The following is a 26,593-nucleotide window of genomic DNA, read 5'->3' as shown; positions in this document are numbered from 1 at the left end:
TTTGGTCGTCAGTCAATTTGTGTGGAACAAACCGTGCACACACCTTTTGTAAGCCTAATGCGATAAATCGATGCTTTGGAGATGTTAAATTCCATTTCCATGAATTCGAATGATGATTTCGGCTGATTTTTAATGAATTCACGCACCGTTTCTATGGAATTTCCGGTGATCACGGATTTTGATTGTAGCCCCTTCGATGAAACTTCATGAAATTCTCACTGGACAATCGATAAAGATAGCAGTTTCTAACGCACCAGTAGATGGCGCCACCAGGGGGCGCTAGATTCAAAAAGGTTTGTTTACTTTGGAAGGCACCTTGTACATATATAAAGATTTTCGAACTTCCAGGTGACTTTATGCCGCATATATCGGCCAATATTTAAATATATAATAAAAATGACAGAGCAGGTTTCACTCATAACAGTGTATCTTTCTGTCTAAAACAAATATTATGCCAAATTTGTCGGTGTATGACTTATATAGAGTATATGTACATATATATAAAATTGCTTAGGTCTGATTTTGATTTTTGCAAGTTGCAAGAGTATAAAATGTTCGGTTGCAGTCCTTAGTCCTTTCGTACTTGTTTTCTTTATTTTACATTTTGTAACCACCCATTTTGTTCTAATTGAGATCCATTACTGAAAAGGCTCGCTTTGAACACTAGTTACATATACGAGTACAGTAAGTCAAGTAAGAGCGTGGTCGACTTTACCGACAGTTAATGAAAGATTTCGCTCTAATTCTTGCGCGAGCCCATAGAGAGAAGCTTTGTCCTTGATGCATTGTCAACAAAGGTTCAGTTGTCGTTGATCTTTTGGAAGAGAATCACGTTAAACACAATTAGTGCTAAGTACGCATCGCGCTACGAGGCTGTGTTCCTTTGCATACACCCGAAAGGTCCCAAAATGTCGCAATCAGCAATATATGAGAAAGTCAAAGGCATTTGTACAGAAGTGGATACAGCGATATATGGTAGCTAAAAATATCGATGATTAGCAGAACGAAGTTCGATAGGAAAAGTGAACAAAAAAGATGAAAAAAGAATAGTGAGTCTGTTTTCGTGGAATCCTGCTTTAACACTGCGGCAAGGACAAGCAAAATTAATGGCAAAATGTTTAGATATATCCTACGAAACTATCTGAACCCTTCTTCATACTCATGATCTGAAATGGCGCAACACAATGAAGAAGCCTCTGTTGACTGAAAACTTGTGACAAAGCGACTCGCTTGGGCGCATGAGAATATTGATAGAGATTTTGAAAATGTCATTTTTACTGATGAATGTTCTATATGGGCACGTTCTGTTCTCATGCGAGCCTGGTCAACTTCCACCAATAGGCTTGTTCAGCGGACTGTAAAACATGGAATAAAGGTGCATGTTGTTGTTGTTTTAACGGTTAGCTAATCCCCGTTAGGATGGTAAGGGTTGTTTGTGTTGTCGTCGAGATCATCTAACGGTAGGCCCAAGAAACGTGTTGTTTCGACGGGGTCGGACCAAAGGGAAGAGGGTGTTAGATGGGTGGGGTTTGTGGGGCATGCAAAGAGGTGGCCAGTGTCATGCGGAGACTCGTTGCATGCAGGACATACATTAGGTATGTCGGGGTCGATTCTGGATAAGTAGGAGTTTAACCTGCTACAATATCCAGAACGAAGTTGCGCTAGGGTCACTCGCGTTTCTCGCTGCAACTGGAGCTCTTCGTCTGCAATAGGTGGTGGTTTGACTCCAAGAACGCCATTCACGGGAAGGGAGTCGGTGAAGGTGTTGATGGCTCCACTGTGAATGGCGGTCAGTGCCTGTCGAAAGTTAGTTGCGTCCGAAGTCTGGTCGGCGTACTGTGCAATGTCGTCGACATAGTCGAGGAATGACCTCTTGATGCTCCTGGGAGGCGGTTCCGCTCCAAGCAGATGGCTGCAGGGGTGATTCCTACGGAAACAACCAAGCAGGAACTGCCTGGAGAGGAGTTGATTATGCTCCTTTACAGGAAGCATGTGCGTCTCACTATGGAGGTGTTCAACGGGAGACATCAAGAGGCATCCCGTCGTGGTCCGGAGTGCTGTATTTTGACAGGTCTGAAGTTTCCTCATCTGCGTGCCACTGCATCCAGGCGACCATATCGGTGCTGCGTAGTTGAGGACCGGCCCGCCGATTGCCTTGTAAGTTGCCAACAACGTTTCTTTGTCTTTTCCCCATGTGCTGCCGGCTAGCGACTTGAGGATTTTGTTGCGGCTCTGTACCTTGGCGATAATCGCGGTTGTATGGGGAGAGAAGGAGCATAGACTATCGAAGGTTACGCCTAAAATCTTAGGGTTATTGACAGTCGGAATTTTGACGCCATCGACTGCAATATTAAGTTCAAGTCTATACTCCTTCGTCCAGTTTGTGAATATAGTCGCTGTGGATTTGGTGGGTGAAAGTTGGAGGTTTCGTGCAGTGAGGAAACGAGAAAGGTCGGAGAGGTAGCTGTTTACTTTCGAACACATGCCATCTATTCCATTGCCCGACGTCAATATCGTGCAGTCATCTGCGTACGAGGTTATGGAGACCCCCTCTGGTGGTTAAGGAAGTTTCGAGATATAGAAATTAAACAGTAACGGGGAGAGGACACCACCCTGCGGAACCCCCTGTTTAATTCTTCTAAGTTTGGATGTTTCACCTCGAAATAGTACGGATGACTGACGACCGTTCAGATAGTTCATGGTCCACCTCTTAAGCCCTGGAGGGAGAGTGGTTTTTTCAATGTCCTGCAGTAGCGTTGTGTGGTTGACCGTGTCAAAAGCTTTTGACAGGTTCAACGCTACGAGGATCGTTCTTTCGCAGGGTGGTTTCTGGTTGAGGCCACGAACTATCCGGGCGTTTATGACGCTAAGTGCTGTGGTGGTGCTGTACACTTTGCGGAAACCATGCTGGTGGCTGGCTAGGCTCAGGTGGTGAGTGAAGGTCGGGAGTAACAAGGCCTCAAGTGTCTTCACTACTGGGGAGAGGAGAGTTATCGGGCGATAAGATTCCCCTTTGTTGGCGGGTTTCAGTAGTGGGACCACTCTTCCGACTTTCCACACATCGGGTATTTGAAGAGTGGTGAGCGACAGGTTGAGGACCTTGGTGAGACATTTTACTCCCGTCGAGCCTAGATGCTTTAACATTAGCATGTTGATTCCGTCTGGGCCGATGGATCTGGAGGATTTTGCCTTGTTGATGACACCCGGAACCTCCTCATCGGTAAAAGTAAGTGGCGCGCAGTTGTTTGGCATTTTGCGCAGCCGTCGGTTAACACATCTCTTGGCCTTGTCTACCGAAGGGTGCAGTGTAAACTGCCGGCTAAAGTAGCTCGCGCACTTCTTCGGGTCCGAAGAGGCATGACCATAGAATTGAACTTCAACTCGGTCGTCATGTCTCTTCGGATTAGATAAAGCTTTGACAGTAGCCCAAAGCTTACTCACACCGGTGGAGAGGTTGCAGGACTTCAGGTGCTCTATCCATTTCGTCCGCTTATGTTGATTTACCATCCGCCGAATCTCCAAATTGAGATCCCTTATTCGGGGATCGGCATGGCGTAAGGTGTCGCGCTCATTAGCTAAAACAGCTGCTTCGGCTGGGAAATTGGGGCGGATTTCCGCTATTCTTCCAGCCGGGATGAAGCGAGCGGTAGCTGCTGTGATCACCTTGCGGAATTGACGCTTGCCAACGCATACATCCGTAGGAATGGGTAGAGCGTTGAAGGTGCTCTCGGTAAATTCTGTGAAGCCGACCCAATTAGCTTTTTTAAAGTTAATGAAGGTACGGTTGTCCACAGAAACGAAATCAGGAGGCTTCTCGATCGAGATAATTATGGGCAGATGGTCTGATGCGAGAGTTAGCATAGGTCGCCAGGTTATGCTATTTATCAGACCACCACTAGCAATGGTAATATCGGGCGAGTTATTACAGGTGCCCATAACTCTGGTGGGGGCTTCGACATTCATTGTGCAGAATGTCGAATCGTCAATCTGTCCCGCCAGCTCCATCCCCCTACGATCATTTGACAGGCAGGAATGCCAAAGATCGTGGTGCGCGTTAAAGTCGCCTAGTACCATACGGTTTTCACCACGAAGTAGCGCACCTATATTCGGGTGATATTCTGTAGGGCAACATGTAACTGGGGGGATGTATATATTAAATATTTCGAGATCGCCTGACCGGATAGCTATGCCCTGACATTCTAGGGTAGTATCCCTGGGGTCGATGTCTTCTTCGATTAAACGATACTGCACGGTGTTGTGCAATATGAAGGCTAGGCCACCACCACTATCTCGCTCGCGATCTTTACGAATAACGTTGAAACCTGCACAGCACTTCCCACGACAGCCGGTTCTACGCACCGGAATTGACTCGGATTTTATCCGACCAAGGGCTGTTATTTCGGCGATCTAACCCCGTTTGGATCGGTGAGTATTAATTTGTGTTTGTCGTCATTGGAGCAACGCCTTGCAGCAGAGTTGAATAGAATGAATAGTTAATTGAGGTTATGCACCGCGACCTAGGGTCTATTGTGCCCTCTCCTATATCACATGACCTCCCAGAGACCCAGCAGCCTGAATAGTTCCAGTATTTTGCCGGGCGCCAGTGAGGTTATGTGATCCCTGCTGATATAGATGGAATCCAGGGCCTTGAGCCTTTTTCCACAGATTGCTGTGCAATCCAGGATTAAGTGTGCTGGTGTTTCCTGCTCCAAGTCGCAGAACCGGCAGTTAGCACAGGAGACCATGCCCATGTTGGACAGGTGCTTCCTGAGCTTGCAGTGTCCCGTGTAGACAGCGACGAGGAGGCGGAATTTCTCACGGGGGAGGTTCATTAGCTCTTTGAACCTGGAGAGGCTGTATCCACCTAGTAGCAGCTTGGCGTGACGCATACCTGCTGCCTGTCGCCAGTGTTGCTCCCTCACCTCTCTCTCCTCCGTGCGAAGCAGCTCCTTAAGAGTGTGGGGTCCTACCGCTATGTGCGGCTCTGGTCCCAACATCTTAGACGCTGCCGCCTTGCGTGCCAACTCGTCGGCCTTCTCATTTCCTTCTACTCCCTTGTGCCCTGGTACCCAAATTAGGTGCACCCGGTTGCACAAGGACAGGCGGTTTAGCCTTTCTGTGCATTCCTCAACTAAAAGCGATTTGGTCTCGAATGATGAGATCGCCTTTAGAGCCGCCTGACTATCGCTGAGGATAGCTATGCGCTGGTTGCGATAGTTGCGGCTGAGGTTGACTTCGGCGCACTGACTGATAGCAAAAACTTCAGCCTGGAAGATGCTTGGGAAGCATCCCATAGGTATGGATAGCTTAGTATGCGGACCCGCAATACCTGCCCCAATTCCTTCCGGTGTTTTTGAGCCATCAGTGTACCACTGAATGGTACTGTCTTCCAGCAGTTTTTCCAGAGTGGAATCGTTCCACTCCGTCTTGCTGCCTAAGGTTACTTTGAAGTTCTTCTTGAAGTTTATTTTCTTCGTTGTGCTGTCTCTTGGAAGGAGGGCCAGCGGTGTGCTTTCCGCTAGTGCGTCCATCTGTTTAGAGGACATTATTTTCCCTCTTCCACAGCCTTCTGCTGACATTAGCAGCATGGTGTGTTTTGCTGCTAACTTGATCACCTGATGCAGCGGTGTGAGCTCTAGTATGACTTCCAGTGCCACCGTAGGGCATGTGCGCATTGCCCCCGAAGCACAGACACATGCAAGTCTCTGCAGCTTTGATAGTCTCTGAATCACAGAAGACTGTGCTGCTTTGTGGGCCCAAGCCACCGCTCCATAGGTGATGATGGGCCTTACTATCATGGTATACAGCCATCTAATGATATATGGCTTGCAACCCCATGATCTGCCGGCCAGGCGTCTGCATATCATAATTGCTCTGGTTGCTTTGGACATCGTTAAGTCCAAATGCCTGCTCCATCTTAACGTTGAGTCTAAGGTGAGGCCAAGGAATTTGACCTCCCTTGACATTTCCACTTCTGTGCCTCCAATTGTTAGGGGCCTCAGGCCCGGAAGAGATCTCCGCCTAGTGAATGGGATCACGGTGGTCTTTGTTGGGTTGATGTTTAGCCCTACCGTGATGCACCATCCTTTCGCCAGATTCAGGCCCCTTTGGACAATGTCACAGAGAGTGTTCTCAAATCTGCCTCTCGCCATTATGACAATGTCGTCCGCATATCCCTGACAGCGGATTCCATTGCTGGTGAGAAGCTCAAGTAGTTCGTCCACTATTAGGCTCCAAAGCAGAGGAGACAGCACACCACCTTGTGGGCAGCCCCTCGTGGTGCCAAGACGAATCTTGCTGTCTCCTATTGTTGTTTCCGCAACCCTCGTGCGCAGAAGGGCTTCAATCCATCTGCGTATCGGGGGGTTGACGTTCCTTCTCTCGAGTGCCCTGATCACGCTAACGTGTGACGCATTATCAAAGGCACCCTCAATGTCAAGGAAGGCGCAGATCGCAACTTCGCCATTATCCAGCGAATCCTGCAGTTCAGATGTGAGTTGGTACAGAGCAGTGTTTGTAGATCTGCCCGTTCTGTACGCATGTTGTCTGGCATGCAGGGGTGCGATCCTTAGCGCCTCCGATCTAATATGATTGTCTATAACTTTTTCCATCCCTTTCAACATAAAGGATGTGAGACTTATAGGCCGGAACGATTTCGCTAGTGAATAGTCTCTCCTCCCTATCTTGGGGATGAAAATTACTTTTGCAGTTCTCCATAGCTCAGGGATATACGACAACGCCAGGCTGTCCCTCATCAGCCCTAACAGGTGTGGTAGGAGAATATCCATACCCTGCTGCAACAGGGCCGGGAAGACGCCGTCCACTCCCGGTGACTTGTAGCTTGCAAAGGAGGCCAGTGCCCACCTGACCGAATCTGCAGTGAAAAGCTTCCTTGCAGTCAGCCAGTCTGAGCGATCCGGCATACGTGTGACCGAGGTTGGAATTTGGTTCACTGGAACTGTCTCCGGGAAGTGCGTTTGTAGGAGAATTTCTGCCCTTTCCCCCGCGCTCGTCGTATATGTCCCGTCTTGTCTCTTTATGGACGATACTGTGTCCGTCTTACCCTTCGACAACGCCTTGTGCAGTCGAGCTGCCTCTGGGGTCGAGGAGACGCTGTCACAGAATCTCCTGAAACTGTTCAACTTGGCAGACCTAATCTCCTTGTTGTAGGCTGTTAGGTGCCGTTTGTATTCTTCCCAGGCCCCTGTGCGCTTGGCTCTATTGAACAGCCTGCGCACCTTAAGTCTGAGGGCCGAGAGTCTACTGGACCACCAGGGGCAGCTAAGTTTACTGGTGGTCGCTTTTAGTGGACAGGCGCAATGATAGGCGTCCACAATGGACTGGTTTATGGCACTCAGTCTGCTCTCCAGTCCATCTGTGGTCGACCTGCCATCCGTCTGCCCCTCCACATTTATGCTTATATTGTTACTTAAGGTTTCTACGAAAATACCCCAGTTCGTATTACGCGGGGTACGAATCGGAGGTCGGTCCCCGACACTCACCCCCAGAACGAAACGAATGATCCGGTGATCCGACATTGAGGGCTCTGTTGATACCCGCCACTGTGAGATCAACCCGGTCATGCTGTCGTTGCTTAGGGTGATGTCTAGGACCTCACTGCGAACACTGGTTACGAAAGTTGGCTCACACCCTACGTTCTCTATACTAATGCTATTACTAAGTATGAACTCAAGAAGTGACTCATCCCTCACGTTGCAGTCCGTACTACCCCATTCCGTATGGTGCGCATTGGCATCGCATCCTAGGGTCAGGGGAAGATTGTTGGCCCTGCAATACTCCACCAAACTGAGTATCGATGGGGGGGGTGCCGTAGCTGTCTCACCCGGGAAGTACGCGGACGCCATGACAAAGTCCGACCCCTCCTTGTCCTTCACCTGCACAGCCACCAGATCTTGCGTTAGAAACTCTGAAATACAGAAAAAGTCTATATCGGCTCTAACGACTACACAGGAACGGGGTCTCTCGCTAGAGAGATCCCAGATTACCTTGCTATTACTCGTGTTGAGGCCTCTTACCTCTCCTCTGAAAACCCAGGGCTCCTGGATTAGAAGGATGCTCAGGTTATCCGAGATGAACCTCTTCACGATGACTGCCGAGGCCGCCGATGCGTGATGTAGGTTCACCTGAGCCACTTCCATGCCGGTTCTGGAGCTTATAGGACCGGTTCGGTGAGAGACAGGTCTTCGTCCACAACCTCTTCCTCGACCTGCATCTCCAGCCCCTCCAGAAGCTCCTGGGTTGATGGCAGCGTGCCTCCTTGCTCGATGGGGGGCTCCTTGCTGCTTTCTACACCCGCGGCGGTGGTCTCACACCGTAGCACCCTGGATTGACGACGTGGTCTTGGGCCTCCATGGCCTCATAATTATTTTTCCGAAGCGGAAATTTAGCCGGAATCCCCTCTGCCGGATATACTTGTAGGATTCGTCGTCAATCGTTATATTGAGGTTCCACCCGGAACCCTCAATTTTACTAGCTACGACCTTCCACGCCGAGGTACTTAAACCTTCATTCTGGTTATTTACCAGATTGAGCGCGGTGTCGTAGCCTTTGTCTGCGCTTCTCGGGAAGAACGCCACCATGCTGTACAGTTGAGGGATCTCGTCGCCCCTTCTTACGCACAGGGCCGGACCCTTCCAACCTTCCAGCTTTGGTGTGATCTCTTGAAGCCAAGTGGCCGACTTCTCCTCCTGGCAGTCAACCAGCAGCATGCCGCCCTTGAAAAATATGCCGTTGAAGGCTCCGGTGAAGCCTTTGCCGACACATAGGGCATCCACGATGCAGTCCTGGAGAGCCGTTAATTGTTCGGACCCCAGGGCCTCCGCCGGGTAGTTGCGGGGCAGCACAGCCATCCGAATGCTGCTCACAGCCTCTGCATATTTGCGGCTTGCATTTCTTACCGGCTGCTGGTTGGGGTTGGAGCGCTTTCCACTGGCCTCCTGTGGCTTGTCCTCTCTTACCCTCTTTGGTCTGGGTGGCTCCTGAGGTGTGATTTGGCCGCTCTTCCTCTTCTCAATTCTAGGTGCCTCCTGGGGTGCCGGCTTTGCTTCGCTCCTTCCCTCAAGCGAGGCAGCGTGAGCTCGGCGACGCCTACGATTTCTGCGTCTCATTGCCGCCGAACCACCGTTGGCACCTGTGCGCTGTGCGTTGTTGGCAGAGGGATTGTTCCCACTGCTCCTACTCAGAGCCCGCTTTTCAGCTGACTCTGGTGTCATGCCGTCCTCCAGGAACCTAAGGTACCACTTAAGAGTGGCTCCGCTCATTCCTGCTCTGCGAGGATCGCCATGACCTCCTGGCTGTCCTTGCTCCGGGGTACGTGGAATGTTCCCTCGTTGCCGTCTCCGTTTGCGTTCACCCCTAGATTCCACTTTCGTGAAACCACCCTCCTCTTTGCCGTCGATCCTGCTCAAGGGGGTTGCGGGGGCAGCATTTGCGCGATTTACCGTGGTCCTAGTGGACTCACTACGCTGTGTACCGCTGCAAGAGGGCGCCTCGTCATCATCGCGTGCGTGCTCCTCAAAGAGTGCTCGCTCATCAGGCGACAGGGCATCCAGGAACCTATACTTCTTTCTAGTTCCTGGGCCACTCTTGCTTGCGGTACTACTGTTGCCGCTGCTTCTGCTCGTTGCTCCGATTTTCGTTGTTGTTGTTGTTGTCGATTCGGTTGTTGCCGTTGTTGTTGCCTTAGTTGTTGCCGTTGTTTGTTTGGTTGTTTCTTGGTTTTGTTGTTGTTGAATCATCTTAGTCGTACGACCGTTCGGCCCGTGTTGTAGGCCTCCCGGTCTAATCTTGGAAAGGGGAATCCGAAGAGTCCGCTGCGCCAGAGCCCCTTGACGCAGTAAGGCCACCGTTACTTCCCAAGGCGGCCCGGTGCGGCTTCTGCCATCCCACAGGGGAGATGCTAAGCAGCATCATCCCTGGCGGATGGGAGATGCCGTGCTGTGCTGCGGTTTAAGCCCCTGCACCACGACAAGGTGCCTACCATTCGCAGAGGTGCAGCAGAGTTGCTCCGTATCCTCCTGACCCGTGCTGGCATTGAGTCCAACCCGGGCCCGGAGGAATTTTTCTGCTGCGTCTGCGCAAAAAGGCTCCATCCAAACTCCACCTCGGTCAGGTGTAATACATGCAATGGATGGAGCCATCTTAAGACCTGTTCAGGCCTTAAGACCCGCAGGGAGTGGACCACGCGTTACGTGGCCCCATGTTGCCTGCGCAATACTGCGATACAAGCCTCTACGGCTGTGCAATCTGCACATAGTTCGCGCGCCGCGCCGCCACTCAATGAGAGTGGCCAACTGAGGACCTCTACGGTCAGGAGCTCAATCAGGCAACATAGCGCCCACACTGCCGTCCCCCCCCCCCCCCCCCCCAACCTTCATCCCGCTCCAATCCTCGTGCGAGTACCAATCAGCAACTCTTGGTTCCTCGCACAGTCTGTTCCGTGTGTCAGACCGTCATACGTCGGAATGTCACATCAGTCAAGTGCAATTCCTGCGCTGGCTGGTGTCACTTCCCGACGTGTTCCGGCCTGCACACCACACGTGAGTGGAGTGAATCCTACGTTGCCCCATGCTGCAGGAGTCTGCCCCCGCAACTCACGACAGTGGCGTCGCCATCCAACACTCCAGTGCGACAACCGCCCCTGCGGGTTCTGCAGCTGCAACAAATACCACCAACACGTCACTCCCTCACCCCCAGGATCACCACGGACACCCGCGACAAACCCGACTCCTTCAATTTAACTGCAACGGACTCCAGAGCAAGATCGAGGAGATAGTTGCACTTATAAATCGGGAACGTGTATCGATAGCTGCGGTCCAAGAATAAAGGTGCATCTTTGGGGCTGCTTCTCAAAGCAGGTATTCGGCACTTTGTACCTCTTTACTGACAACCTAAATGCCGAGAAAATGATAAAAATCATTTCATTTCGTATTTGGTTCTCCGTCGTAATGTTGGCGCTGTTGAATGCTTTTTGCATTGTCCTCTAATTCGTATTTAGACAAGTTAGGAGGACAATGCAGAGATGTGTTCATTTGGTATGAACAGTATTCAATAATTTTTGAGACGTCTCAACGTCGAACTTTTTTTGAGTCATGTTCAACAATACAATTCGACATTTCAAATGACTACTTTTGGTGCTACAAAAATTATTATACTATTGCAACCTGTTGCTGCTGGTAGTAAAAAAGTTGTTGCCAAATTTGATTGAAGCTACAATCTTAACAGCTAAATTAAAAGGGGAAGTTTTTTAATGCCGCCTAGCCCTATGATTCCAACTGATATGCCATTTCAATTCACACGAATACAAGTAAGTTTTAAATTAGCTAGCTATTAATAAAATATCTGTTTATTTGAATAAATGAATTTGGTGTTAAAGTAATGAACGGGGGTTCCCCCATTACAACAATAACTTTTTTATTTGTTCAATTCACAACCTGTCGTAAAGCATCGTAAAATCGTAAAATTATAAATTTTTACACTTGTTTTTTTTTTATAATTTTACGATTTTACCATGCTTTACGACAGGTTGTGAATTGAACAATTGTATATTTTTAAGTTTTTGAGTACATTTTTTTGTTCTGCTTATAAAAACTTCTTCAATAGAAACATTGAAAACTTTTCTTTGTAAAAAGGTTAATTTCATGGCTATCGACCGCGTGTCACTAAGGAAGCCGCTTTCATCTGTTGAGCCCAATTTGCTTCAAGCGCGTTGTCAGAAGATAACCAGTTGACCGACGGTAGAAATAATTTGCAGTTTTCTAAGGAGATTTCTGCGCATGCGCTCCGGGAACAGTTTTAGTTGATTCCAAACACGTAAGGACACTTCTCTTAACGGAATCAACTGTAGAAGTTTTGGTAAACGATAAATAGTGTGGTTAATCAAAATATTAATTTTTTTGATAAGTTCATAAATTTCATTTACCACACATTTTTAAGATACAGCCATGCGATTTTCCTTAGCTCGCCACTCCATTGTTAATAAGTGAAAGCAAATCAGTTCAGTGGTTTATTATATATGAGTAGACACTATGGCAAGACTAAAAGTAGTGATTTCCGTTTCTCTGATTGAGATTTTGCTGGCATGCCCACATACCGATAAAATAAGTTGATTTTAATATACAGTACTTGTCCAATAAATTACGAACGAGAGCAAAAAAACAAAAATATATATAAATATATATGGCGACAAAATATTGAATATGATTCAATACAAAAATATAATAATTTAAGTTTAATGTATATAGCATATAAAAAATAATTTTTTTCTAAAATTAGCCAAATATTTATGTTTTTATTAATGATTAAAGTTAGAACTATTTTTTACTTCGTTCGTAATTTATTGGACAAGTACTGTAAATATTTCGGACATGAAGGAAAATATTGAAACGAAGTGTTTCTAAGACCTATGAATGGATATTTGTTACGCAACATTTATGAAAGTTTCCATTGGAATAATGTATGACAAATGGTCTCCAAACAAGTGAAGTGTTTTTGAGGTGTTTTTATTAACAATTCAATTTCAAGAATGTAATTCTGGATATGGTCTGGTACTGAACACATAATCCATAGGCCATTTGAATATTAATAAAAATAAAATTACTTTATTATTCTTCCCGACTTTAAGTAATTGCTTGTATTACTTATTGCAATCTAAGTTTAACAGCTCTGGATGTGACAATCTACTCTACAATGATATAATAACTAATATTTTCCCTGTTTCATAATTTTATTGTGATTATATCAGTATGAAATTTCGTTTAGAAACCTCATTTGCTGTCAACACAATTGGAAATGTACAAAGAGAGACTTCTCCTACTAGTCATATAAAATGTGCGACATCTTCGTTAACAATTGGATCAGTAAAAAATAGCAATGGTAAGTATGGTTGATATTATAATATGTAATATCATAGCAACGATAATCATTTGTTCTTTGTTTCTAGGTACAACTAATACCTCAGCTTCAGGAGATTCAAATACGAATGACCACAATGTTTCCGTGGGAATTTCGGCCATGACTAATTTGCATTTTACTCGTGGTAATACAAATTCCAACCCTTCATTTGCTGGTGGGGGTGGAATAAATAACAATAACAACATTAGTGAGGAGAAAATTGGAACACGACGTAGTGTTCGGACAAACGCGGGTATACATAAAAATGTTTATGGGCGCTCAAATACTTCAGTTGTGACATCAACGACGATGTCTGTCCAAAATACAGATCAAGCAAAAGCTATATTATCGAAAACAGTCGGTGTACATGGAAGTGAAAATATGGGTTTCGTTGAAGCTCGAAGGAAAACGAGAAGTGCAGGTATAGTTTCAGTTTATTAAAGAGTTTTAGATTGCAAGATATTCACATAAATAACTTTATAAACTAATTTTAAGCTATTTTAGATCTGAATGTTCACAACTGTGAACTAATAATGAAAACAAAAATTCCTATTAGTATTTGAACACACATATTAGACATATCTACCTTTCCTGCAAAAATAGCGTAAGTGCCAAAAATCAAATTTAGAATGGTTGTTTTTTATAATTTTGTTGTAAAGTATAGTGTATATTGATTGTCGGATTTCATTAAAATTCGAAATAAAGTATATTTAAGATGTTATATACACCTAATTCTAATCGTAGTTCCAAAAAAAACCGTGTAAAAAAGATATTGATCGTTCCCCTAAATTTGAGCTATTTACAATTGCTTTGACCAGTAAAGTTGTTTAAATACACAAAAAGGGAATTCCTCTAAATTTGTGATATGAACATATTTCGCAAAATTTCAATCTGACAAAATGTAAGTCCAAAAAATTTCGAATTTTGCTAAATGGTATAAAATCGTGTAAAAAACTAAAAAAGGAGTAAGGAAGGGCTAAGCTTGGGTGTAACCGAAAATTGTATACTTTTGCAACTCGCAAGAATCAAAGTTTAAGCGCTAGTAAAACTTTATATTAATAAATTTTGGGAAAGAATTCACAATTCATTATTCGAAGGAATTGTGAGTACATTACAATCAAATTTGGAATATTCGTGACTTATTTAAAGCCCATAGACTTATATCGGTATTCTGCTTGAGACGATTGTCTCATGTCTCTAATTGTCACAATCTTCATTTAGTGACTCTGTTAGTCAGGAGTCTAATTTTTGGTATTCTGGCAGACACAGTATACTACTATACAGTATACTACTGCCAGAATACCAAAATGAGACACTTGACTAACAGGGTCATTAAATTACTATTGTGACAATTAGAGACATGAGACAATCGTCTCAAGCAGAATACCGATATTAGTTTTATTGTTATATTTTAGTTCGTGTTCTCTAAAATTATATTAAAAATATCTTCAAATGAGATGTGTGTTATAAGTGATATTAATTCGGTCGAATAGGTTAAATTTAGTACACGTAAATCACTTTATTTAAAAATAAAATGTGTCCATTTATTTTCAATAATATTTGGACAAATTGAACGGTTTACGAGGGCTGCTATATATATTTCTGGCCTAATAATGAAAATAGGAATATTTATATTGAGACACGACGAAAATCGTTGACCACGCATTATTTTCTTGACGTGTGGAAATAAAAAGAAGTCATTGGGTGCCAAGTCAGGGCTGTACGGCGGATGACCAATCAATTCGACATTTTGGCCGGTCAAAAATTTTTTTAATTCCCTGTAAATAAAACAATTCACGATTAAATGACAAAACGTTCTGAGTGATGTTATGCTAAAAAATGTCAAAATTTCCAATGGAAATGCCTAGGCCAGAAATATATATAGCAGCCCTCGTAAAACGGATATATTGGGGGAAGGGAATGATTCGATTATAAATTTTGAAGCAATCTTATAACTTGCTGGAATAATGAAAAAAAATTGGTCCGATTTTATCTATTTTTGCCAATATTACATACTATTAATATGCCACACACTAATAAAATGATCCATTAAGGTACCTCACATACCATCACCAATCATATGGAGTAAACTAACCAGGATTTTATATGTTTATTATATGGGGGCTAGGCCACGTTTTCGCCCATTTTATCCATTTCAGGCACAAAGATACTCACTAGTTGGTCGATATATGCTATATAAAGACACCTGAAAGTTTGAAAATCGTTGTGTTAGGTATATGGGGACTCAGAAAAGTATTGACTCGATTCAATCCATTTTTAATTTTATATCCCATAAGTCAACTATGTGTATAAACTGGGGTCCACATATTCGGTACTTAAGGGTTTGAAAAGTTTTGGTTGGACTTGGACAAATTTTGGTCAAAAGGTGGCATACTCTAAAGGAAGTTTTATTTCGTTATTTGGCTATTGTAGCTTTAATAGTCTAGGAGATATGCACCTATAGATTTAGGTCGTGGCTACCTCTACTCTTTCAAGATCTTCAGCCCACATGTGCTCTTGTGCTCCGTAATCCTTTGTGCCAAATAACAGTTCTAAATCGTATTTTAGTGCTTATTTTTGACACTTTATAGTTTTCCTTTAATTGCGTTTCGTGGGCGTGGCAGTGGTCCACTACTCCTTACTTTTTAACAAGAAAGATGTGTACCGAGATTCATAAATTTTTTTCAAGTTACAACTTGCACGCACGGACGGACAGCAGACAGTCACCCAGATTTCAACTCGTCTCGTCGTTCTGATCATTTATACATACATAACCCAGTATCTACATATATCGCTTAGTTTTAGGTGATACATACAACAATTAGGTAAACAAAACTGTTAAACTCTAGCAAAATGTTGCAAAAATATAAAAATTATTTTTCAAACGGTATAAAAACCGAATTCGAAAAACTACTATTTGTAGCTAACGCTATTTGTGCGGGTTGCCGCAATATAATTGTTAAGGCTATGATATTCACAATGGAATTTTTTGGAATATTTTTTGGTCACAGTTTAAATCATTGTATTTTTTGTTTCATCCTCTTAAATAACCACACACACCGACACAGACCTCTTAGCGCATTAGTCGCAAATTTTGCCTTCAGTTTTGTTGATTAGTGTTATTAGGTTGATATCTCAGCATTATATTAACTTTTATTGGAATTTGTGGTTGGTAATTATCAACATACTTGTAAGTGTATAAAAACATAAAATCCTCAAAATGTCGCTTACGTTATTTTTGCGGGACTGGCTGGATAGTTAAAATTAGCCGTGTGGTTTTCTTATAAAATTTTTATTTGTGTCGAAAAATAATCAAATTGTATTATTTTCAGACTATATAACTAACAATACTATTTTCTACCAATAAAATGCAATGAAACATACGTATCATAACTAAAAGCTCAACGAATAATATTATCTCATATATATTTAGGCATCCGTTTATTCCTTCAAAGTGAGTGTATTTCGAAATAACTTTTTCCGCAATTTAAAAATGTTTACGCAATACGCCGTTTCGTGCTTTAATTCTCAAATAAAAACAGCCAAAAAAAGAAATTATTTTTTTACTAATAGCTGACAATTTGAACTGCCGTTCTGTAAAGACTGTCACTCTGCCCTTGACGAAGCACCGAAATCAGCAGTAATTAAAGGGTGATTTTTTAAGAGCTTGATAACTTTTTTTAAAAAAAAACGCATAAAATTTGCAAAATCTCATCGGTTCTTTATTTGAAACGTTAGATTGGTTCATGACATTTACTTTTTGAAGATAATTTCATTTAAATGTTGACCGCGGCTGCGTCTTAGGTGGTCCATTCGGAAAGTCCAATTTTGGGCAACTTTTTCGAGCATTTCGGCCGGAATAGCCCGAATTTCTTCGGAAATGTTGTCTTCCAAAGCTGGAATAGTTGCTGGCTTATTTCTGTAGACTTTAGACTTGACGTAGCCCCACAAAAAATAGTCTAAAGGCGTTAAATCGCATGATCTTGGTGGCCAACTTACGGGTCCATTTCTTGAGATGAATTGTTGTCCGAAGTTTTCCCTCAAAATGGCCATAGAATCGCGAGCTGTGTGGCATGTAGCGCCATCTTGTTGAAACCACATGTCAACCAAGTTCAGTTCTTCCATTTTTGGCAACAAAAAGTTTGTTAGCATCGAACGATAGCGATCGCCATTCACCGTAACGTTGCGTCCAACAGCATCTTTGAAAAAATACGGTCCAATGATTCCACCAGCGTACAAACCACACCAAACAGTGCATTTTTCGGGATGCATGGGCAGTTCTTGAACGGCTTCTGGTTGCTCTTCACCCCAAATGCGGCAATTTTGCTTATTTACGTAGCCATTCAACCAGAAATGAGCCTCATCGCTGAACAAAATAAAGCGCGAAACACATTTCGAACCGAACACTGATTTTGGTAATAAAATTCAATGATTTGCAAGCGTTGCTCGTTAGTAAGTCTATTCATGATGAAATGTCAAAGCATACTGAGCATCTTTCTCTTTGGCACCATGTCTGAAATCCCACGTGATCTGTCAAATACTAATGCATGAAAATCCTAACCTCAAAAAAATCACCCGTTATTTACATACCTCATTACTTATAATTCATCTGTACTCACCTCTAAAAGATGGGTCATCATCGACTTCATCGAGTTGATAATTTTTTTAAATCTTATCTAATTTGCTATAATTGCAGTGGCCCCCAACTTTTTTGAGCTCGAATTAAATATATATACATACATAAATTAAAGAAGAAAACTTATCCCTATAAACTTAACCTTACTAACATACGAACAGTGTATAGTACTTACTAACTGTACTAACGTTATCTTTTAATTAAACATTAAAAAATATTTCACTAATTCTTTTTTTGTTGTATTTGTTACCATTAGGAGAAGGTTCTTATGTAAAAAAAATTACGAAAGTTGCCGGAAAACCCCTAAAAACAGTCCTTTCTTTTTCCCATACAAACGTTTTATTTTGTATATATGTGCATATGTAAGTAAAAATGAACGTTTGTTAGTAACGCTAAGACTCGAGAACGGCGAAACCAATCTTCATGAAATTTTCAGAAGTTGTTCGCTGTGGATGTGCAAAGGTTAAGAAATAAAAAAAAAACTTTTCATAAGAAAAAGTCGAAAAATTGGAAATTTCCAAAAATTGACTTTTTTCATACAATTCATTTTTCTTTTGTTTTTCAATATTTTGATTTGTAAATTATTATATGTATTTGAATCGTCCAATTTCGGTCGCTTGCTCTTTTGTTCCGGCTATTTAAAAAAAAAAATTTGAAAATTATTCAGTGAAAACTTTATGTGTCTTTCAAACGAAGTGATCAATTACAGAATGAAATTTGTTACGAAGCCACGAAGAGGTCCCTCTTATATCGGTCGGTGTTATTTTTGCCATCAACGCCAAGGCACGTGAACGAGTAGTCCCATGATGCGATGACATACGTGTGTAATTATTGATCGTGGTCAATCAGCAAGCGATCGTCACGTTGTCACAGCACGACTTTTCAAACAACAGTTACGATGTTCTTCTTTGGATGGTGGATAGTGGTTCCACCAGATCAAATTGATGAAATTATTTCTGCGGAAATTCCTGATCTAGAGAAAGATCCAGTATTAAACGAAGTGATGAAAACCAATATGGTTCATGGACCTTGCGGACACCACAATCCCACTTCGGTTTGTATGTCTAACAATAAATGCACGAAACACTATCCACTTGCTTTTGTTTCGGAATCGCAAACTGGAAATGATGGATATCCACTCTATCGTCGTAGCTCATCAGACGACCATACAACTTAGAGTAGTGAATATCGAAATTGACAACATATGGATCGTACTATATTTCCCAATGTTGTCTAATTCACATTCAAAACTCATATTAATGTTTAGCATTGCAGTTTGGTGTAATCTATAAAATACGTTTGTAAGTACGTCACCAAAGGAACCAATATGGCGGTTATTGGTCTTGAACGATACGGTCGATACGTGAACTGCAATAAAGCGCTTTGTAGGGTATTTACTTTTGCAATTCATGAACGTTTTTAGACTCTTGTGCGTCTCGCAGTTCATTTGGAGAATGGCTAAAGAGGGTTTTTCAACCTAAAGAATACAGTACAGCCAGCGGAAACACTTCCAATAACATTGACATTGACGAGTTTTTTCTCAACTTGCGTCAGTGATTCGTTTGCGAGAACATTGCTCTATTCGGAAATGCCTTGATATTATACATGGAATGCATCGTCGAAGAAATAGTTACGCAGAAAGCAAGGCTAACCAGTAGATTGACAACCAGGTGTGTTCTCAAGTAATTCCTTAGGACGAATTTACATAATTCTCCCGAAAAAGACGATTGCTAATACCTTTGGTTGCTATTGATAAATGTACGTGGTTCAATTTCATTTGAGTCATTGCTCACTGTGAATGGTAGACTGTGTGTAACTTTTTGAGAAGCATGCAAGCAATTACAATTGCTACATCGCATGCCACTGAAGTTCGCACACTTTTCGTTGTTGGAAAACCATCCTCTCTGTACATTTACGCTCCGGAAAAGAAACCAAAAAATGTTGTTTATCAAACTGCATTATATTGAAAAAAATTTAGAAAAAACGAAAATAAAAGATTTTTAACGTATGCGGGGTCAGCTAGTTGTAAATATTTCCCAACGCTTTTTTAGACTATAAACTCTGGTAGATAAAAAGTAAGATAACAAAGGATACCTAAGGAAATTTGAGAATTAAGTTAACAGTTTTGACACAGTTAAAAAGTGGTTTTCAAAATATTGTCTTTTGTTTATTATTTGAAAAATTAATTTACTTCATAAATTTGAACATCTTGCACAGTAGTTGCATTAATAAAAAAAGGATTTGAGAAAATAATAATTACAGGGTCGTACAACATATATAAGAATTGTGAATAATTAATATTATTATTAATTATACATAAAAATTTTTTGTTTTAACCATAAAATGTATAATATTATATAATGTCTAGAAAATCTTTACATCTTTGTAGTTTTAATGAATATGTAGAAGAATAATACTTAGTATTTGCAACTTTGGATAAAATTGTTCATCAGTATTGGTGTTCAAGACAATCACTCTCGCTGTCGGTACTGTAGGTAGTTTTATTCTAAAAATGAAGCTATCAATAGATTAGAAAGCTAAGCTTTTAGCTAAATTAGTGAAATTTACACGTGTAACATATCATCCATAAGCTGCATAAAAAAGATTTCTCTAACGAGTATGTAACTCAGAAAACCAGTGAGTATCCAGAATTGAAAAAAATTAAAAACATGTGTATTGCACCGAAAATTAAAAGAAATTTCAGGAAGTTACGATGGCAGCAATGAGTGACTTTCAAAAAAATAAACACATTGACATTAGAGTTTTTAAAATTTTAATTTTATCATAACATCATCTTTTAGAATAAATTTATTTTTTAAGTGATTTTATGGTGTACCATTTTCGTTTGCATAATTTTTTGATATAACTTAAATTATAAAAATTTTACCTATGTCCTCGAATATTTTGTATATATGTATTATATATCGGAACGATATTATTATTATTATACTTGCAACCTGTTGTTACAGAGTAATATAGTTTTGTTCACCTAACAATTGTACGTATTACCTAAAACTAATCGAGATAGATATAGGATTATATATAGTATACATAATAAATAATCAGGATGACAAGAAAAACTGAAATCCGCGTCACTATCTATCGTCCGTACGTTCGTGCAAGCTGTACATTGAGTAAAAATGAGATATCTTGATGAATCTTGGTATGCGGGCTCCTTAGTACAAAAAATTACGAGTTCGTAGATGGGCGTAATTGGACCACTGCCACGTTCACAAATCGCCAATAATTGAAAACCGATAAAATGCCTCTCTTCTTTCACTTTCCAATACGCAAATCACTAAGGAATTAATATAACGGGATAAAATTTCGCACTAATAATTTTTGTAAACTATGCCACCTTATGACCAAAAATTATCGAAATCCAAACAAAACTTTTCAAGTAACTAGGTACCGAATATGTGAACCCTAGTATCTATAGTTGACTTTTGGGCGAAAATATAGGTTAATGTGTGAGATATACAATTAAAATTCAAAGAAAATCTTTTCTTTACAATAGTTATTCTATGTACCAAATATGGGTTGAATCGGGCCATTACTTCCCTGAGCTCCCATATACCTAATATAAAGATTTTCGAACTTCCAGGTGACTTTATGCCGCATATATCGGCCAATATTTAAATCAATAATGAAAACTATAGAGCAAATTTTACTCATAACAGTGTATCTTTGTGTCTAAAATATTGTAGATACAATTGGGACCTTGACCTATCCTACATATAACTATTACCAGGATTTTCGTACATCCGGCTGATTTTGCTCTAAATGATTGGTTATTGTATGTGAGGTACATTAATGAAACCATGGAAATATTTTTTCAGTATGTGGTATGATAATAGCTAATAGATAAAATCGGGTCGATACTACCCCAATTATCACATACTGCATATAATGACTTTGGTTTTTCTAACAAATCTTATGCCGAATTTGTCGATCAGTGTACGAGTTATTTAGAGCATATGTGCAAGGTGCGTTCCAAAGTAAACAGGACTTAAAAAAAAAACAGAACAAATGGTTTTTTCGGTAGAATCAATTTATTTTATGCAAAATAGTCTCCTGCTTCGATACAGCTTTTTGCACGGTCGAACGAGTGTTTTAGCTCGTTGGCCGGTATGGCCGCCAGTATGCCGGTGCAAGCCTTTTGAATGGCCTCTACGTCTGCATAATGCTATCCTTTCATGGGCAAATGCATTTTTTAATTTAAATTAAAATGTGATGTTTGGTCAAATAATCGGTCACAGTGAAGTCTTTCGAATGTTGGGTTCTGAGCAATTTTTGGTCGTCAGTCAATTTGTGCGGAACAAACCGTGCACACACCTTTCGTAAGCCCAAATGTTCGGTCAAAATGCGATAAATGCATGTTTTGGAGATGTTAAATTCCATTTCCATGAACTTCAATGATGATTTCGGCTGATTTTTGATGAATTCACGCACCGTTTCTATGGAATTTCCGGTGATCACTGATTTTAATTGGCCCCCATGTTGGATTTACTGTGTGCCCAAAAAAGGTGACATTGTATTTATTTTGAAAATTCTTTATTTATTCTTTGAAATCAATTTCATCCCTTTCAAAGTAATCCCCTCACTTTCCGGGATGGCCTGCAGTTCCGTCTTCACTGCGGCTTGAATCTCCTCTATCGTATAAAAACGGTGTCCCCGGAGCGGTCTTTTGAGCTTGGGGAACAGCCAGAAGTCGCACGGCTCCAGATCAGGTGAATACAGTGGTTGCGGAACGATATGGGTTGAGTTTTTGGCGAAATGATCACGAATTACGAGGGCAGTATGGGATGGTGCATTATCGTGGTGTAAAAACCAAGAATTGTCTTTCCACAATTCCGGCCTTTTTAGGCGGATAGCGTTACGCAAACGACGCTTAACGTTCAAATAATATTCCTTGTTGACTGACCGGTTGAAAGGAAATCATAATGCACAACACCATGATAATCGAAGAAAACAGTCAACATGATATTGATTTTTAACCGACTTTGGCGCGATTTTTTTTTGGTCTCGGCTCTCTTTTGACACGATATTTGCTCGATTAATCGGTTGTTTCGGGGTCGTAAGCATAGATCCAAGCCTCATCGCCAGTTATAATGCATTTCATGACACCCTGGTAGTCGGAAAGCATCGTTTCACATATTTCAACGCGACGCCTGTTTTCCAACAAATTCAATGTTTTCGGCACCAGTCGAGATTTGACGCGTTTGAGGCCCAAAACATCCTTCAAAATTTTAAAACAAAATTTAATTTTCGCACTGATAACACAAACATACTGACACTTAAAACGCTATAACTTCCAATCGATGAAATGTCATGAAATTCTCACTGGACAATCTATAAAGATAGTGGATTCCAACGCACCAGTCAACAGGGGGCGCTAGACACGGTTTACTTTGGAAATCACCTTGTAATATCAGTAGTTGCGATCATCCGGCTGACTTTACTTTATTAATTTTCGTTCTTCTAACAAACATGTTTCTATCAGTATATGAGTTATATTTAGTATATGGATATATAAAATTGTTGAATGTCGATCCTCCGGTTGACGTTTTACACCTTAAAGTATTTCCCGGGCTTTGATTCTGGCAAGTTGCAAGAGTGTTAAATGTTCGGTTGCACCCGAACTTAGCTCTTCCGTACTTGTTATTGATGGATTTTAATAGAAACCTTCTTATGTTTGAATGAACTGAGGAGAAATCCGCTTTAGCATAGGTACTTTGCGCTGATGTGTAGAGGCAATGGATAGCAATTTACGTTCTGCAAACGAGTTGACTTCTGATTCATAACATCACAACTAAAAATAAGTTTGGTTTTTAGCAGTTTTTGTGAAAACAATATCGTTTTTAAAATAGTTACGTATGTTTTCTCAATAATGTTTCTAATTAATTACAAAATTTAAAAATTAAAAAGTGATTAAAATTCTAAAGTAAAACTTAACATTTTTCAGTTATTGGAGAGGCACAGCTAACTGAAGGACGAAGAAGACGAAACTCCCGCGATTATAAGTGACCATTGTCTTGCGCCTCGGCTACAAATTTAAATGTAGGCGACGATGGCGATATGGAACTAGGTGAATTTGGAGTTGAAGAACTCGAAAGCAAAAATTGCTCTTTATTGGCCGAGACGCAGGATGAATTCTCAATGTATGCTTTAGTTGATGACAGTAAGAAAAATGGTGACTTCAAAGATGAAAGTGACCGAAAAAATTCGTTTGTTACTGAAAATGCAGATACAAATCAATATTTAAGCGCTTTTAGTGTTAATAAGGAAATGGACTGTAAAAACTTACCGAAATCAATCTCGAGTACAGAGGTTATTGAAGAAATAGAAGATTTAGAATGCATGGGACGTGAACATATAATGTTTTATAATAGCAGATTGGATTCAGAAGTTGAAAACGACTTGCTCTCCGAAATTTCCCCTGTGAATCCATTAGATTGTAGTAGCTTTTCAGATTACAATGAGTTTAATTTGTGCTTGAACAATATACTAAACTTTGACGGGGATGAAGTTATTCATGAACTGTTATCACCAAGAGCAATAATTTCGGCAGATAATCTAGTCCGCTCAGGCGGAATAGGTTGTTCATCCAGTACAAAACCTTTAAGAAATATCAAAGATTCCACAGATGATTGGGGTCAGCGTCTTATTCGAAGAAGTCAGGATCAGCCAAATAATATTTTTGATATAATTCATTTGAGTGAAGACATGGACCCAAGCTCCTACCAAGCCGACCCTCAAGTACAACCACATACTATTGGGCTTGAGAGTAGACTACATAATGTAGCAAAAGGCTTGGAAAAAGATGAAAATGATCAAGAACGACCAATTACATAAAAAGTATTTGATAATTACAAGTGTCTCACTCATTGGCATAAACAAACAACGCAGTGGCAATAAAGTCGTTAAAAGTCATGTAAATATTTATTATTATTTATAACGATAATGTTATTTGAAGCTATTAAACTCGACTGTATGTATGTACGGACATTTAGAGTTGTAATTAAATTTTGAGTAATAAATTTAATTAAATTGCAGATACTACTAAAGGAAACAAAAAACAGGCAATCATTGAGGTAAACTGCAGTCAGTTTCAAAAATATCAAATCGGAGCCTTTTTATAATATGATGCATTTGAATTTATCAATAGAAATGAATTTGGTATTATTGGTAGTAGTATATCTAGTCAAGAGATTTAGAGAAAATAAATGCAAATGAAACGTAATTGAACAAAATTTAATTAATTAAAAAATAATTTTCTTATTTGTAAATATCTTTCTAGTATTGTACATAATTTACACCTGTCGAATTCGTTGATTATTTATTATTCCCCCTGTATTTTTTTTTTTAATTTTTTCCAAGCGTTCCCGGTCAACAATATATAATCAACTGCAAAGGAAATGACACATTTTACCACAGATTATATATATTTTTGAAGAATAAAAATTAAGACTCAATATTTCATTTTCAAATATTTCCATCTTCGTCGTTGTCAATTTTGCTAATACCAAAACTACTGTTTAATTTGTTTATATTTACTGATATCAAGAATATTATTAAAAGAATGTTAATAGAATTCTGATACTGATATCACGATCATTGTTAAAAAAATTTTAATAGAATTCTTTTAAAGGTATGGCGGGACAATGCTTTGTCAATAATGTGATGTCTTCTTTTTAAATATCAATGAAATACATGTATTTGAGATGTATCGTAAATAATTTTCCAAGTTGAAATACTTGGACAGTAATATTCACGCATATAGTATGTGCCCATGTTTTTTAGAAAGTTGTAAAATGAAATAGATATTTGTTTATTTGAACTTATTGTATACTTCGATTTTTTTTAACTTGTACGAGTTGTTGCTCATTAGTTTATTTGTTTTTTTTTTATGAAGTGAAAGACATTATAAAAACATTTCTTCTATCAAAAGTGTTTAATAAAATGTTTGCAATGTATTGTAAAATTTTAAAAAACTGTAATATTCGCATAATAAACCCGCATGTACATAAGTTATTATATATATACTTACTATATTATTTTATTATTGAAAGTAAGCCTAAAGTATCTATAAATTATTCATAATTTATTATTATGGAAGCGTTTTAATTTAACAAACCATAGTTTGTAGTGATTAATGAAAGGGTGAATTGTCAAACCAAGCGAAAATATAATGAAAAAAATATATATAAATATAAAGAATTAGTTCAAATGCAATATTATTAAAAGATAATTATTGTTTAATAAATAGACCTTCGAAACTGAGACTTAAATCTAATTAATATGATTATAATAATGCTATTTACATACACACATACCTACTTATGTAAAAATTGTAAATAAACAGAATGATGAAATCAATTAATAGTTTGTATGTATTCTTAAATATAAGTGTATGTGTTAGTATTTCCTTTGAGGCGGATGAAAACGGTGTAATAGGTTATATTGAAAATATCTGTATATACATATATAGTTATGTTAGGTATAGGTATAAGCGATAACTAAAATGTGCATTAATGATAAGTTTTTTCTTGAAATATTTATTATATTTATATTCGTAATAGTTGCGAAAAGATAACTGGAATGATAATTTAAGCACATAACATTGGATAAAGAAACAAATAACTTATATAAAATCAAAGTGTCTTAAAAGAAAATTTAGTATTAAGTCTATACACCATCTAATGAAATGTAAAAACTTAATATTCGATGGTAATTACGATATCATCTATAATGTTTACAAATTTAAAACAAAGATTAATATAGCTAATATAAAATTTACATTTACTTATATAAATGTGAAATAGTAAGTATGCGAAACAAATTATTTCATTTATAAGTGCGTACGCTACACTTTTTATTAATAACTCAAGAAAAAGTCTAATAAATATATTATTTAAAACTACATTTGTTTTAATTGAATATTTGTAGTGCGATATGGAAATGACGAATGGTTTTTGTTAACTTTCTGTCTAAAAATAAATAAAAAATTCCTTGTCAATCCATCCTTGCTCATATATACCTCCT

General features: G+C 40.0%; 2 protein-coding genes across 8 annotated transcripts in view; one reads left to right on the top strand and one right to left on the bottom strand.

Annotated features, from left to right (window-relative positions):
• The window catches only part of LOC105222700 (probable serine/threonine-protein kinase DDB_G0282963), an 84,121-nt gene extending 57,650 nt beyond the window's left edge, over positions 1 to 26,471 (top strand). For 2 of the 7 annotated variants that reach the window (XM_049449647.1, XM_049449657.1), the window contains exons 4-6: positions 12,781 to 12,894; positions 12,962 to 13,333; positions 23,514 to 26,471. In XM_049449647.1, coding sequence (XP_049305604.1) covers positions 12,781 to 12,894; positions 12,962 to 13,333; positions 23,514 to 23,575 — 548 coding nt within the window. In that variant the 3' untranslated portion in view covers positions 23,576 to 26,471. Of the gene's footprint in view, positions 1 to 12,763; positions 12,895 to 12,961; positions 13,334 to 23,513 lie in introns of those variants that run through there. The other 5 variants (XR_007421841.1, XR_007421837.1, XR_007421835.1 and 2 more) reach the window with 5 other exon arrangements.
• LOC125776748 (uncharacterized) overlaps positions 1 to 26,593 on the bottom strand; it is a 251,208-nt gene that overhangs the window by 154,546 nt on the left and 70,069 nt on the right. The window lies entirely within an intron of this gene.

Source organism: Bactrocera dorsalis, chromosome 1 (genome assembly GCF_023373825.1).
Source record: "Bactrocera dorsalis isolate Fly_Bdor chromosome 1, ASM2337382v1, whole genome shotgun sequence".
NCBI lineage: Eukaryota > Metazoa > Arthropoda > Insecta > Diptera > Tephritidae > Bactrocera > Bactrocera dorsalis.
The sequence above is the reverse complement of the archived record's forward strand: the minus strand, read 5'-3'. Positions and strand labels throughout refer to the sequence as shown.